General features: G+C 41.6%; 1 protein-coding gene across 4 annotated transcripts in view; it reads left to right on the forward strand.

The window, feature by feature from the left end:
• The window catches only part of Ca-alpha1T (Ca[2+]-channel protein alpha[[1]] subunit T), a 132,002-nt gene that overhangs the window by 101,142 nt on the left and 15,638 nt on the right, over window positions 1-15,222 (forward strand). For 3 of the 4 annotated variants that reach the window (XM_076521405.1, XM_076521406.1, XM_076521408.1), the window contains 3 exons: window positions 10,628-10,784; window positions 13,734-13,889; window positions 14,993-15,127. In XM_076521405.1, the coding sequence (XP_076377520.1) occupies window positions 10,628-10,784; window positions 13,734-13,889; window positions 14,993-15,127 (448 nt within the window). The remainder of the gene's footprint in view (window positions 1-10,627; window positions 10,785-13,733; window positions 13,890-14,992; window positions 15,128-15,222) is intronic. The other variant, XM_076521407.1, reaches the window with a different exon arrangement.

Here is a 15,222-nt window from a genome sequence, read left to right on the forward strand (position 1 = left end):
TATCTCGAAATAGTATAGCGATTTTCGTATATATAAGGCACGCCGAAGCTTTTCTTTCGAACGTTAATGTTTCAATTATCGAAGCTTCGGTTAAAGACTTCGGACGAAGTCTTGATTCGATCATTTAAATTTTACCGAAAGAAAGATAAAAGAATGTATCATTACTTTAATTAACTATCGACGTATAAAAGTCGCATCAATCATGCTATACAGAGTGTACAGAAACGGGAAACGAAACTTTCGCCCATTCTCACGGCTCGAAATTTGCCATCTTCAAGGTTGAAGGGTTAAACGGCCGCCGTTTTGCCATAATTTCTCTGTATGTAATGTCTTTTACGCTTCCGTCGCCGTTTTCCTCTCGATTTCTACTGGTCTTTCGCGAGATTACTCTTTCCAATTAGAAAACGGTTCTCTCTTCTGAAACGATCGATGAGAATAAACACGATTCGAGAACACGTTTCGATAGAGCGAAACGTAATTGAAGCGCGATAAAACATGACTAAATGCATCAAACACGATTGAACACGATCGTGCACGATTAAACGCGCGCGCGACTAAACGCGATAAAACTCGGTTATCAATACCTATTTGAATAAAACATTCGGCCGCGCGGATTCGCGCCGCAATCGAAGCAGCCCCTTTTAATTTGATGTAAATGTAATTTCGATGGTATCAAACGTCGAAATTTCGCATTGAACGTCGCGGCACAATGGTAACAAGGTGTACACGCAAACCTGTTAACCAGCTCGTATTCATGCTCGAGGTGGAGAGTAGCTCATTATGCGTCTGCAAGGTCGATAATGTCTCCGCCATCAAGTACTGGCAGAGAAGGGACAACGTGATAGCATCTCCGGGACTTGTTGTGACAAAAATGTCGCATAATTTACAGAAAATCTCCATTAAGCCCGGAAGCAATTCCTGTCGCTTCGCATCGGCGATTCCGGGCGCGCAGTTAGTTACCTCGGGGGACAAATAGCCTAAACGCTTCGCGCACTCGTTCATTGTCGTTCATTGTTCACGTTCGTCTCGCGCGATTTTCCAAATTTCGCGTCAACGAATTCTTCCGACTAGTTTCCGTTCATTTAAAGACACTTCTTCCCTTCGATCGCTATGATCGTCCACTTTTCGATTGTATTCGATTGATCGCTTTAGTCCATTTTGAAATAACACTGTACCAATTTTCTTCGCGTTCGAATCGCTTTGAACTTTGCTCGATTATTTTGTACGAAAGCGATTTGAAACTTTCTTCAACTGTCTTACATTGGGATCACCTTAAACTTTATTAATCTATTTTATGTTTCAGCCGTTTTAACGTTTATTAAACTACTTTGCGTTTAAACTGTTTCAAGCTCGATTAAATTACTTTACGCTTAAATCGTTTGGAACTTTATTAAAGCGTATTTCGCAACTAAGCTAGCTCAAGCTTTAACGCGAAGCTTTCTTCTCATTTTAATAGCCGGTTTGAAAGTCTAAATCGAAAGAAACACAAAATCCCATAGGAACGGCCCTTCAAATTTTTCGATTATTCCGAACGTCGACGCGCTGTATGTTACAAACGTGGAATAATTATACATCGCCGCGAGCCTTTTGACTGATTTTAATGATTCCGCGCGCATAGTCGGTTAATTGTTCCCGTAATTGCAGTCACGGGTAATTAAATTTTCGAAAGTATTAAAGGGATTTCGAAAACGGACGAGGAACGCGCGGAACGGTCGCAATTGCATCGTAAAGGGTGAAAAAAGAGGGAAACGCGGGACAAAATGGCGGTTCTTTGAACTGTTCAACGCCGGTTGAGTTATTCATTATCTTTCCATTTCTTTCGGAAAGAATTAGCGCGGCTATTACAATTTGTTCCCCCGCCGACAGCGAAACGTTTTCGAACCGGGCCGTTTTTTGTTTTTTTTTTTTTTTTTTAAATAAGTTCGCCCTCGCTTTGAGACGCTTTGAGAAAATTCCGCTGGAAACCGGATCAGCTCTCGAAGGAAAAGCAACTTGGACGTCCTTTTCTGTCCCGCAAAGGATAATTAAGCCGTTCCAGTAATTTTATTCGTTTTCTTGGAATAATCAACAACGCGCCGCATACGATTAACATTCTTTTCGCGTTATTGATCCTCGATTCGAGGGAAAGGTTGAAGGTCGTTACAAGGGATGGGGAATTCGTTGATTTGCCGTTTGTTGGTCAAGGATCGCGATTTTTCATAGCGGCTGTGAAATACGGGGCGATGGAAGTGATTTTAGGGGTTGTTCTGTGAGTTGCGATAGGGTTACTTGAATTATTTTGCTGATAGTAATATATTGTATTTGCAATATTTGTTAATAGTAATATATTATATTGCTAATTTTTGCTAATAATAATATATTATGATATATAATAATATTTTGCTAATACTTGAATTATTTTCCTAATAGTAATATATTGTATTAGTAATATTTGCTAATAGTAATATATTATATTGCTAATATTTGCTAATAATAACATATTATATATATTATAATATATAATAATATTTTGCTAGTACTTGAATTATTTTGGTAACAGTGTTTGAGATTCTTTTATACTTGTTTTATACTGGGGTTATACTAATTTAATATTATACTAAATATTATTTCTAATATTCTAATATTATACTTATCGTAATTATACTCAGATTTCAGTAATTCAAATCGTTTAAAAATATTTCATCCCATACACAAATATAATATCTCACCAGTTTCACCAGTTTCGCGTTCGTTCTAACACCGATTTAAAATTTACAAATAACTAATCACCGTAATTATGATCATTTTAATTATGAAAATCACACGAAGACTGCGATCACCTCGACGCAGCGTAAACAATAATCACCCAGGCATCGTTGTTTCAACGGAGCTTGTCGTTAGACGAATTAAAAACGTTCGAAACGCGAAATTTGCTAAGAACAATGGGAAACAATAATTTTCCAGATCTGTCCGATAAGAGAGACCTTTAGAAATCGCGAAGAGAATGCGTCCACGTAGAGATCGCCGAATAAAAAAAAAGATCTTACATCACGGAGGCTTGTTATCGCGACAAAGTTGCATCGAAGCTTCGCATTTGCAATATTGTTGTTGTTATTGTTGCTGCTCTCAAGATCGATGCAAGTGGTCGTTGCACTTTTGATTTTCTTTCTTTGAGCTTGTTGCTGCATCAACGTTTCTTTCCACCTCAGGATTAATTAAGAAATTATTACTCGAATATTTCTACATTGTTGTTCTTGTTGTTGTTGATGATGTTATTGTTGTTCGTTGTTGTTCGTTGTTGTTGCTGCTGCTGCTGCTGCTGCTCAGAACTTTTCCACACTGGTAATCGTTCGACTTGTCGCATCTACAGTAGATAGGCGAAACCACTATACTTTTTTCTGGTCTGATCGACGCTTCACTATTATATTTCAGTCTTTTGATATCGCCTGATCCACCACCGATCGCTCGATCTACGATCGAGCTCGTAAGCTCGAGCCTCGTTGCATGGTGATTGTCGTTTTCCACATTTCTCTCCTCGTCACTATATTATTATATACATACATACATAGAGAGAGATATACTATATTTTCTGATTGTTAACGCTTCTGCATGCTGACATGTGTCCCCGAGCGTTCGTTGTTGCTTCTCATTTCAAATATGCACACGAATTCTTAACAACATTTACATTCCGATCATATACGTTTACTTCCGTTACACTGTAAAAAAACGAACGGCACTGCGAATATTACCTAATCGTCCGCGATTTTTAGCCAATTTATTTAGCCGGTCATTGACGAGTCGAGCAATTTACAGGAACGATCGTCGTTTGCTCGGCGCCAGGGATCCCGAGCCTGTCGTCGCCATTTTTGTTCAATAGTTTTGATCGAATTCGATGGCAAAACGCCTTCACGACGATGATTTTTATCTCTCGCTGTTCTTATTATTTTCGTAAAAGATTTGTCGGCAATGCTCGAAACCGTAAAAAGATCAAATATATTTAAGAATATTAATACATTGCTTCCAATTTATCAGAGTGATTAGAATGAGACGAAGATTCGATTATTCGAACGATCTAGTGATGATTTTTATCTCTCGCTGTTCTTATTTTTTTTGTAGATTTCTCGGCAAAGTTCGAAACCGTAGAAAGATTAAATATATTTAAGAATATTAATATACGATGCTTCCAATTTACCAAATTGATTAGAATGAGACGAAGATTCGGTTATTCGAACGATGATAAAAATTCACCGAAAATTAACGTTCACCTTCGTAGATTTGATTTCGAGACGAACAGAATTCTCGTTCGACAACGGGAAACAAAGCTCGCCCGTTTCGCGAGAAAATCGTGTGTCGAAACGAAGCTGTGTATCATACATGATCGCCCGGTCATTTAATTACTGCCGGTTTAATTAGAAGAGTCGTTCGGGATAAAGGTCCGAAAAAACATTCGATTATGGTTCGATCGAACCAATTAAAATCGGACAATCGGAAGCCGATACCGAGGCCGGCGGAGGTGTCCCTGGCGTCGGGGTGCCAACGATGTATGCGTTCCATAAATAACAGACAGTAAAAATGATTTCGACGATAATTAACGATTCTCGGGCGCGGACAGCGCGCGGTTCCCGAAATCAGCCGATTAATTTCTCGAGCCGCGGCCATGCATTTTTGACAGTGTAGCACATACGGAGCGCATCGACGAACATGCTGCAGAACCGAGGACGAGCGTGATTCCTTCAGCGCGAAAAGAATCACAGCATCATCCAATTAAGTATTATCTTTCGTGATTTCGAGATTTAATTGCCGAAACGGTAGAAATTTATTGGTTTCTCGCAAATTTCAAGTTTAAATTGGAAAACAGTTCAGATTGAATATCAATTATATTAATTTTGGTAGCCGAAATTTAATTGCAAAGAAAATGACAATAATTCAAACGGCATCGAAATTTTAATTTGATTGACCGCAAAATGTAAAAAGATTTAGCATCGATGTTTCAGAAATATTCAAAAATAACTGTTCGCTGTTGCGTTAAGATAGAAATTGATTTCTAAGAAATGGCAGCCGAAGAGAAATATGTCTCCCTTACCGACGCTCAGGTTGTGTACAGAAATGGACAATTTTGGGAAGAGGAGATACGATTAGTCGAGCCTTGCGACTCGTTTTTATAACTATCGATAATCGATAACTATAATAAACGAGGTACAAAGCTCTATAAATTACATCTTCTCTTCCCAAATTGTCAGATTGTGCAGAAAAATGGACGATTTGGGAAGAGGAAATACGATTATTCGAGCCTCGCGACTTGTTTTTATACTTGTTGGCAATCGATAACCATAAAAAACGAGGGGCAAGGGTTCGAACAATCGTACCTCCTTTTCCAAAACTGTCCATTGTTGTGGACAATCTGAGCGTCAGTTGGAGAAACATTACTGTATGTTCTTCTACGAGAACCGTTCTAGCCAGCAAAATTATCGTGCTCGACAAATCCTCGAGCTAACGTCCTGAAACGGCCGGCTCTCTCTCTCTCGTTGTTCACTGTCGCTCCTTTCGCGCAAGATCATTATCGTCTTCCCGGCACGGCAGCATGATCTCGGCCGTGTGCTCTCCGTTGTATCTCGATCCTTCCGTGTCATTTACTCAGCACCTTCGGTGTCATTAATGCGGACGATACTACTTCTACATACACGCACACATCCGTTTATATCTCCTCTCGACTGACTGTTTTTTTGGTCTTCGCTGTCGTGTCTCTTTGCCATCTGTTCTCTCTACGATCTCTCTCCGGACTCCGGACTCGTCTCTCTACCATACGTGTCCATTGTACCGCTGTCGGTCTCGATTATCGCCAACAAGAACTTGTCGACCACGTTTCGAGAGAGAATAATCAGAGAGACGAACTTTCGAATTCGCGGCGCGCCGGTCTTTAGAAACTCGCGTCTGAAAAGAGATCGAACAAACCAAATGACCGCGACAGAGAAACTGATGATCTTTCCAAAACGCCGAAACATGAAAACGATATACTCGCCCGACAAGAGTTTTGAACGATACAACCGTCTCCCACACGTAATTGCGTACGATTTTTTACGTACTTCAATTGATTACCTATTATTATTATTATTATTATTATTACTATTATTATTATTGTTATTGCTATTATTATTATTACTACTACTATTATTATTAGTATTATTATTATTATTGTTGTTGTTATTATTACTATATGATTATTATTATTATCATTATTATTATTATTAGTGTTATTACCATTATTATTACTATTACTATGACTATTATTATTATGCGTATTAGTCGCTGTAGATAGACACCTTTGATTTCTCCCGACACCTTTTTACCTTAGATATTCGATTCCAGGTAGTAGAGATTTTCTTAGAGGCATAATAAGATAACGTTAACGTGAACATTACAGATTCTGCTATTACCGATAGCTAGTGAGTACTTGTGCAACCAGTCGCTCAGTTCAAGATTATTTCAGTTCACATACTTAGGCATACGCAGCTGATCCTTCCGTATCCGAATCGACAACTTTTAATCGGCTTTAATCGCGTTTCGCAGTGTCGCGAAGAAAAAAGGACCGGCAAGAAAAATGATAAAGATTCGCTAGAAAATATTGAGTGGGTCATTTCGAATGGTTCACACCGTATAAACTCGCTCTTTTGTATTAGCGAATGATTAATTGCAACAAAGTCGAAAGTTTGTTCGTATCTTGCTCGGAAAAATTGGAGATTGTCCTTCTTAAACAATTTTTTATTCGATCCTAAGCAAAAGCTTGATTTTGACTGAAATTTCGCGATTTCGAGCGACTCAATGGCAAGGTTTTTTTTGGACGTCGAACAGTCTGAATGGTCCGTTCGGATACAGGAGGCTCCGCTGCACGCTTCGCCGTTTCTTTTTCTATTTCACCAATTTTGAATTTTGTTTTTTTTCCGATTGAACGTTGCCACGTGACATTCTGCAACGACTGGTATAACTATTTGCTACGCTTCCGATTTCGCTAGATAGAACTTGGGTCCGATTTAAACGGCGGACAGTTTCGGCCATTTTTCTGGAGGCTGAGCGATCGAATATCACCGAGAAAAAAAAGTTCTCGAAAATAACCTCGAACCTTGTGAAAACATTTTGGGGAAGAATTTGGGCGATTCAATATATCGTAAATATATTATTCTACGCTTGCGTGCTTGTTGCAGTGGGCAAAATTTAGCCAGAGAACATCTGTTCGCGGTATCAAGATCATTTTTAAATGCAAATAAAATTTATATTTTCTTCTTTAATATCTCGATAGCGCATAAAAAGACGAGTCGAACGAGTATAATGATTATACTCGATAAATTTGCTTCTCGTTTAAATGCATTTTATAGTATTCGTCATTTATTTGTTACAAGATACAGAGAATTAACTGCGATTTAACCGTTGAGTCGACGTTAATATAAACGTACAATTTTTCTATATAAACAATTATGCCATTTGAACCAGATTTTAAAAAAAGATTCATTTTCTTTCTGCTCTTCGGTGATATTCGACAACAGCGTCCGATGAAAAATGAAAGAGACAGAAGACGCGCGGATAATTGTTCAAGATACTTTAACAGTAGAGATTTGTTCTAGCCGCTTTGCTCAGCTACGAGCGTTGCAAATATTGATTTTTTAACGAACACTCGGTGGTAACAGCCCTTCCAGTAATTATAATTATAGCACCGTCGTGTGTCGTACCGTTTCTTACAGTATTACACCACAGCTTATGTAACATTCGCTTGATAACAACATACCGAGTATCTTGTTGTACACGACCGCCTATTTACTTCTTGTCTGAATACAAGACACATGTATTTTGTATATCAGTGGAGAACAGACACGCCGATCTTGCAGAATGTGACTGTACAAGCTTCGAGTGACAGTTGTTCTTGCTGTCCACCCGACCAACCTGCTTAATCGCTGCCCACGAAGCGTCTTCCATTCAATTTTTACCGATATTTCTCGACGAACCGTCCGCACCGATCGCGAACAGTTGGAATCGATCGTTGATCGAGATAGAAACCGATTCTTCGTTACGTCTTTTTTTTCTTTTTCAATTTAATCTCGAAGAGGAGAATTTCGGTTCTTGACCACTGTCCGCCATTTTGGTCTCGCTGATGTATGCAATTTTTATAGGATTATTTTATAAAATAATTCTATAAAATATTATCAACAATTTACAAACTGATTTTATAAACTGTTATCGAGCTCTGGACAATTAGTTTCCTTTCAAATGGTACAATTAAAAATAACAGACGAAATAGAATGTTGGCTCGAGGTTAAAAATTCTTTCTTTCTTTTCCTTTTTCAATTAAATCTCGAAGAAGAGAATTTCAGTTCTTGACCACTGTCCGCCATTTTGGTCTCGCTGATGTATGAAATTTTCGTAGGATTATTTCATAAAATAATTCTATAAAATATTATCAACAATTTACAAACTGATTAGCCGGATTCAAGAGTTTGGTCGAGCTCTGGACAATTAGTTCCCTTTCAAATGGTACAATTAAAAATAACAGACGAAATAGAATGTTGGCTCGAGATGAGGTAAAATTGATTGATCCGCGCAAAATGGCGGCACAGGCGGCTACGAAAAATCTCCGAGGAGCCGTCGCGGAATCTGCGTAGTCAACAAGTTAGCGAATCGGCTCGACCCCGATCGCCGAAATAATAAATTGAATCTTGTCCCGCGAGTAACAAGGACGCCATTCGTCCTTTAAACAGGATTTGATCCGCGACCGTATCCGTCCGTGAGGAATAACCATTTCCAAGCCGATGAATAATATCGTGATTACCGAGCGGGGACACAATTTCAGCCCGGAATTACCGTTTAAAGTATTCAAATCCGTGTTCGGGCTGACATTCGGCGCCGGTTACGTAACCGAAACGCGCGTTTTCGGATCGCCGCTACCATAAATCTTCATCTTACGACCCGTTTTTGACTGGCCCGGCCGGGAAAACGCGCGATAAAACGAACCCGACCGAAACACAGTCGGCGGTTGCAAGGAAATCGTTCGCGAAAAATGTCCACCGCGTCGCGCGTTCCCAAGTTTTTTAACGCTAGATTTACGGAGACCCGTCAAAGTGACGGGTCGCCGATTTTTTAATTTACGATTGTTCGCATCCTAAAGATACATTTATGTGTTGTTTATTCAATCTATATGTTACTTACGGCAAATAGTAAAACAACACATGTTAATAATCAGAATAAACGTCTTGTAAACCAATATGAAACAGCGTACATCTAGCGTCAACAACGGACAGCGTATCGCAAAATTCTTCTTATATTCTCTCCGCGACGTTAAAAATATATATACTTTCGTTATTTATTTGGAAAATTGCGGATCGGATAAATCCTCGGCTAATTGCTTCACCGACCTTAATCGCTTTTTAGCAGAAACATTGCCGAGGGAATAAACCAGAAAATAGAGCTGTAAATATTCCTTTTAATTAACATCGGCTATGAAAGAATATCTTTCGCATCGAACAATACGATCGATCGAAGCTACATAATTCGATGAAACGTTTCGGTTTAGCGTGGATCGGTGCGCCGCGCACGATCAGCGACGCGATTCGATTCGCGGCCATCAAAGTTCAGGGACAGAATTATTTCACGAAAGAGCGATGTTAATTGGCTGCCGGCGTCGAGCAATTTAACGCCATTGGATTATTTTCTTCGGGATCGCGCGGCAAGGAAAGTGTACGCTCGTTAATCCGTTAACGAACTCGGCGACCAGATTCAGCGTATTACGGCGACCGGAATTCCCGGAATTAACAGTTTACACGCCGAATCGGTTGGCAAATCTTCGATCTCGCGATCACGGAGCTCGCGGAGATCGTAGAAAATCGCCGGAATCGCCGGCGATTCGATCTCCAAATCGAGCGAAACGATTCGAATTCCTTTCGAAACCGCGACAGAAATGTTCGGAGATTCGCGCGGCTGGTTCTTACGTTTAATTTTCTTATTTTTTGAACTTCAGCAAAAATAACAGCTACGAAAGCGTGGCTACGATCAACGAGTCCGACTCGTCGTGAAAATTTCTGCTAACAACTTAAATTTTTGCCGATAACTTGTCGAGCACCGACGTTATTCCGTGTCCCTTAAAATTGGAATAAAGTTCTAATAAATCTCGAACGTTTCCAATTCTAAATCTAGACGTATCATTCTAAATTCTAAACTAATTCTGAACGCAATCACACTTCCAATATAAATAATTCTCGTCGTCGATATTCAAGCGTTCGAGCGAATTCGGTCGCGCGACGAGCACAAACATCCCCTTCCGAGAGACGATTGGCGATCGAAGAATTTCTAATCGCGGCAACCGCGAAGAGAAAACGGCGCCGCCAAGGGGTTGAGAACGGAAACGCGATTAGACGGTGTCGAGTATCCTCGAAGGAGAGAGAGCGAAACGGTAATCCCCTGATTCGAGGGATCAGGATCAGAATCGCGAGGACATCGGCGCGCGCGCGCTCAGGGAGCCGTGTAATCGGTCTAATGAAGACGACCTTGTAGAGCGGGAAGACGCTTCGAGGGTCGCGTGTAATCGGTTACCCCGGTTCCCTTTATCTCCTAACCGTCGATCTGAGTCGCGGTGATACTTTAGGCCACCGGATTGTCTCGGTTGCAGCATCCTAGGGATGTACCTGTTCGGGGGTAAGTTTTGCATGAGGTCGGACCGGCGTCGGCCCTGCACCTGTGCCGAGGTGGTCTCGCGGCACCCAAATTGTCGCTGTGATCGCAAACATTTCAACGACATCGTCTGGGCACTAGTCACGGTCTTTCAGGTACCACTGTTCCTCCCTCTTACAGCGAAACGAATATATATATATTCAAAAATGATCTTTCGATGCTACTTTTTAAGCGAGTCTCGATGAATCAAAAACACTGTATATGCACTAAGTAATCATGAGCACCCAAGGTATTCTATTCTTTCACTGTATCTCTATGTCTCTATATCTCTATGTCTTCTGTATCTCTATGTCTCTGTATCTGTATCTGTGCTTGTATATCTAACGCCTAACACATATCCGTATATTCCGTATTCTATATATCTCTCTATTACCGTATCTCTATGTCTACATATCTATGTACCTGTATTCATATTGCTGTATCTCTGGCTCTGTATCTGTATGTAACGTCCACGTCTCTGTATCTAGATGACTCGGCTCCTGCATATATTTTCCGGTAATTATGCAGACACGTATACAGGGTGCTCGCCTAAGATGCTGCTGTTTATTTAACCGAGGGTTCGTTTTATAAGCTGCCACCTCGCGGCGGCAGGGATAGAAGTTGCTCTCACCCGAATACAGCGATGTCTCCCTAACTGGCGCTTAGATTCTGCAGAGAAATGGACAATTCCGGAACAGGAGATACGATTGTCCGAGCATCTAGTTTTTATAATTGTTGACAATCGGTAACTATAAAAGCAAGTCGCAAGGCTCGAATTCGCAAGACTCTTCTTTCCAAATTGCCCAATTTTGGGGACAATCCGAGCGTCAATTAGAGAGACATCACCGTACAGTAATGTCTCCCTAACTGAGACGCTTAGATTAGGAGATACGATTATTCCGGTTTTGTACCATATTTTTATAATCGTTGACGATCGGTAACTATAAAAACAAGTCGCAAGGCTCGAATAATCGTATCTCCTCTTCCCAAATTGTCCATTTCTGTGGACAATCTGAGCGTCGATTAGGGAGACATTACTGTCGGTGGCACCAAGGATTTTCGTGATCGTTCAAGCGCTTGCGATAAATTTATCTTCGACATTTTTGGCATTTTTTAGCATTTTTGACAAATTATTTTTCTCGCGAGCAATATGCTGCTTAAACGTTCGAACGGGTGCAAAATGGGTGAATTCTTTTAGTCGTTTTCGGTGGGAAAATTATAATGCGAGGTACGAAAGCTTTTGCGTGGCGAGAACGTGAAAACGACGAGCATCGAATTTTGTATTTTCAGTTGCTCCATCTTTCGCGTTGTCATTTCGAAGGAAATTCTATCGAATAACTTTTGCGATAAGAGTAGGCTGTTTACGCCGCGAGAGCTGTTCGAATTAAATTATCAGAATTTTTGAGATTGATTTTTGTGTCGCGGCAAGTTCTCCGAGCAAGATCGAACGATTTATCGCAAGCCCAAGCACGTAATCACTCGAATGTTAACAGGCGACCACCCTGTATGAATTTCAGCATCGGTTGTATCTCTGTCTACAGTTGCATCTTCGGTGTGTTTGCGTTGCCCATTTCCGTGCAATAATGTTAACCGAAACAAACGCGGCCGTGCAACGTTGCATAAATCAACCAGCACGACCGATCCTGTAGCCGGAAGGTGTTTAACATTATTGCTTTTTATACCGGGTGCCCGAAAGTCAGAGCTAGAAATTCTCGATCGAAACTGTCGAAACCGCGTTCCGCAAAAGCGTTTTGATATCCCTCGTTGAAGCTTATCGATAATAATAATTATTTGCTGTCGCGGTATAAAATTAATCGAGCCCGCGAAAAATTGCGAACTACGGTCTCTGGAATAATTATTGCTCGGTATTGTTACACGATACAATTATCGTTACTTAATTTTGGTTACTCGGACCGACGGAACGAACAAATTGGCCAAACCGGAAGCGGATCAATCATGGAGAAAATGGGTCACGCAAATACCGTTAAATCGCAACTACTCTTCTCGAATATTTTTCCGCTTTTTCGCTCTTTCCTATTTCGATTCATTTTCTCTACGATTTCTTCTCTCTCTCTCTCTCTCTTTCTCTCTCTCTCTCTCTCTTTCTCTCTATCTCTCTCTTTCTCTCTTTCTTTTCCTCTCTTCTTTCCATCATGTTTCTCACACTCATTCACTCACGCTCTACATACGGCTTTTTAAGCGCCACGACAGATGATCAACGTGCTGACGAGTTTCTCTCTCTTCTCCCGACGTTTTCTTACACTTTGCCAGTCGCTAAGAAAACGAATTGTTCGACTAACAGACACGACGACCCGTTGCAAGTCGACGGAGCGAGGTCGATCCCGCGCGGGTCGCGTTCTTCCGCTCTCTCTTCTTCTTTTTTTTCCTTTTTTTTTATTCTCTCTCTCGCGGAATAACTGCATCCGTGGAATAACAACCGCATTTGTAAAATAACCCGCGTCCCGTTTCGCCGGTGTTCGAACTGCGGCGCTTCGAAGACGGACCACGAGTACGCGATTTCACCCCGGCCAAGCATTTCCGGAAAAAAGAAAGCATTTTCTAACTTTCGCGGGGACACGCCGCAGTTCGTTGCTGCGGCACGGGAACGAGTTGAAAGAGCAAAGAACCGTGGCTAAAGCACCGCGGTCGACTAGCAACCACCCTTTGAACGGTAACGCTTTCGTTGTGCAGAGAGAAATTCGTGGTGAGATTGGTGCAAGATGTGAGAAAAAGGAGAAGTATGAAGTACGAGGCGACACTGATCGGCACTACTTCGTTCTCTCGGGACTAACCATATTTTTTTTTCTTGTTTGTTTGTTTTTTGTCGAATGTTTGACGCGTGTTCCATTTTACCATTCGAGCCGTAGTGGATATACAGATGAAACTAGACTTGTTTACCGAATAGAGAGACGGCCGACGTAGCCGATAGCGATCGCGCGAATTATTATAGCAGTAGGAGTTCTCTGCCTATCGTTCGTCTCGTGAGATTCATTCCTGCGAGTAATCGTGCCAGACAGATTCCAGCTTACAGCGGCCCTTTTCTTTTTGTTCTCACGGACGTGTAGATCCTGACGCAAGAAGATTGGAACGTTGTGCTCTTCAACGGCATGCAGAAGACCTCCCATTGGGCAGCGCTCTACTTCGTCGCCCTGATGACCTTCGGGAACTACGTGCTCTTCAATCTCCTGGTCGCCATTCTCGTCGAGGGCTTCTCCTCGGAGGTATCGTCGCCGCTAAGCCCCGAGAACTTTGCCGGGGAAATCAAAGTTCCTTTCACGGCTATTGCAAGAGAGTCAGTAAGGATCTCGGAAACTCGGCCACTCGGATCTGCAGCCGTTGCATTCCCGGAAACCGCTTTGTCGGGAATGCGTACGGTCCACGGTATCTAATTATTGCCAAGGTCGCTGTGCGGCCACTTTCCATGCTCTCTCGGGTTCTTCCGATTACGGTGACTTCTCCCGGAAATGTCCGGCGGTTGGAATCGTAACCGGCAGATCCGAGAATACCAAGTCGCGATTCTTCGCCGCTAGTTTTTGTAGAAAATTATTGCCAAGGTCGCTGTGCGGCCGCTTTCCATGCTCTCGGGTTCTTCCGGTTACGGTGACCTCTCCCGGAAATGTTCGGCGGTTGGAATTGAAACCGGCAGATAACAGAATACTAAGTCACGATTCTTCGGGCCTCGCGGCACGTTTTCGTAGAAACTCGGGGCAGTCGGCGAAAAAATAATTGTACGATTATCTATACCGTCTAGATCGATTCGAAAAAGCCTCTACTATAATCTCCATAAACCATTTGCAATGAAAAATATTGTTTCATTGGCGAAAGCGAATTTATCTCCTTCGGTTTCTCCTGCTTGGAAACTCTGCGTTCGAACGTCTCTCCAGGGTCTGAAAAATTTTTCCCACGACTCCGATTACCACGATCTTCAAAATCAGAGTCTCCTCTTTCGAACGACGTCAAATTTTTCGATCTACGATTTTTTCTTCCTTCTTTGTCGCGGTCCAAAGCGGCCGAGGTCGACGCCGCGGAAAAATGAATTTTGACAGATTTTCGATCTTAATTCCAATCCCTATTGGCTTACTTTTTTATTTTTTATTTTTTGTCACGAGTCACGATAGATATAACAATAAATAATGACAAATAACCTTGTCATAGGCGTAGGACTAGTACAAGGTAATTCACGGCTTCCCGTAATTTGGCATTTCCGGGAGAAATTACTGTACCCTAAGTTTTCGTGCGACGTGTTTCTTGCAATAGGCGCGGACAAGTTTTGTTTGACAACAATTTATTTTGCGACATCGCATCGTGCTCCCTTTTTTTACAGAGAAACGAGAGGAGAGAACGGGAGCAGAGGGAAATGGCGCGGCTCGCCGCGAAAGAAGCAGGAATGGGAAGCGACGACGGGTCCTCGAGAATATCGAGGTCGCATTCTATCACCGATAGCGATACCTATACTCAGGTAATAATTGCGTCAAACGTCCTAGTTTGTTCACAGGCTCCTCTCTAATTTGCGTATTCCTGCAAATTATCTCTTTTACGTTCAAACGTGAATAT

This window comes from Megalopta genalis, chromosome 5, assembly GCF_051020955.1.
Source record: "Megalopta genalis isolate 19385.01 chromosome 5, iyMegGena1_principal, whole genome shotgun sequence".
Taxonomy (NCBI): Eukaryota; Metazoa; Arthropoda; class Insecta; order Hymenoptera; family Halictidae; genus Megalopta; species Megalopta genalis.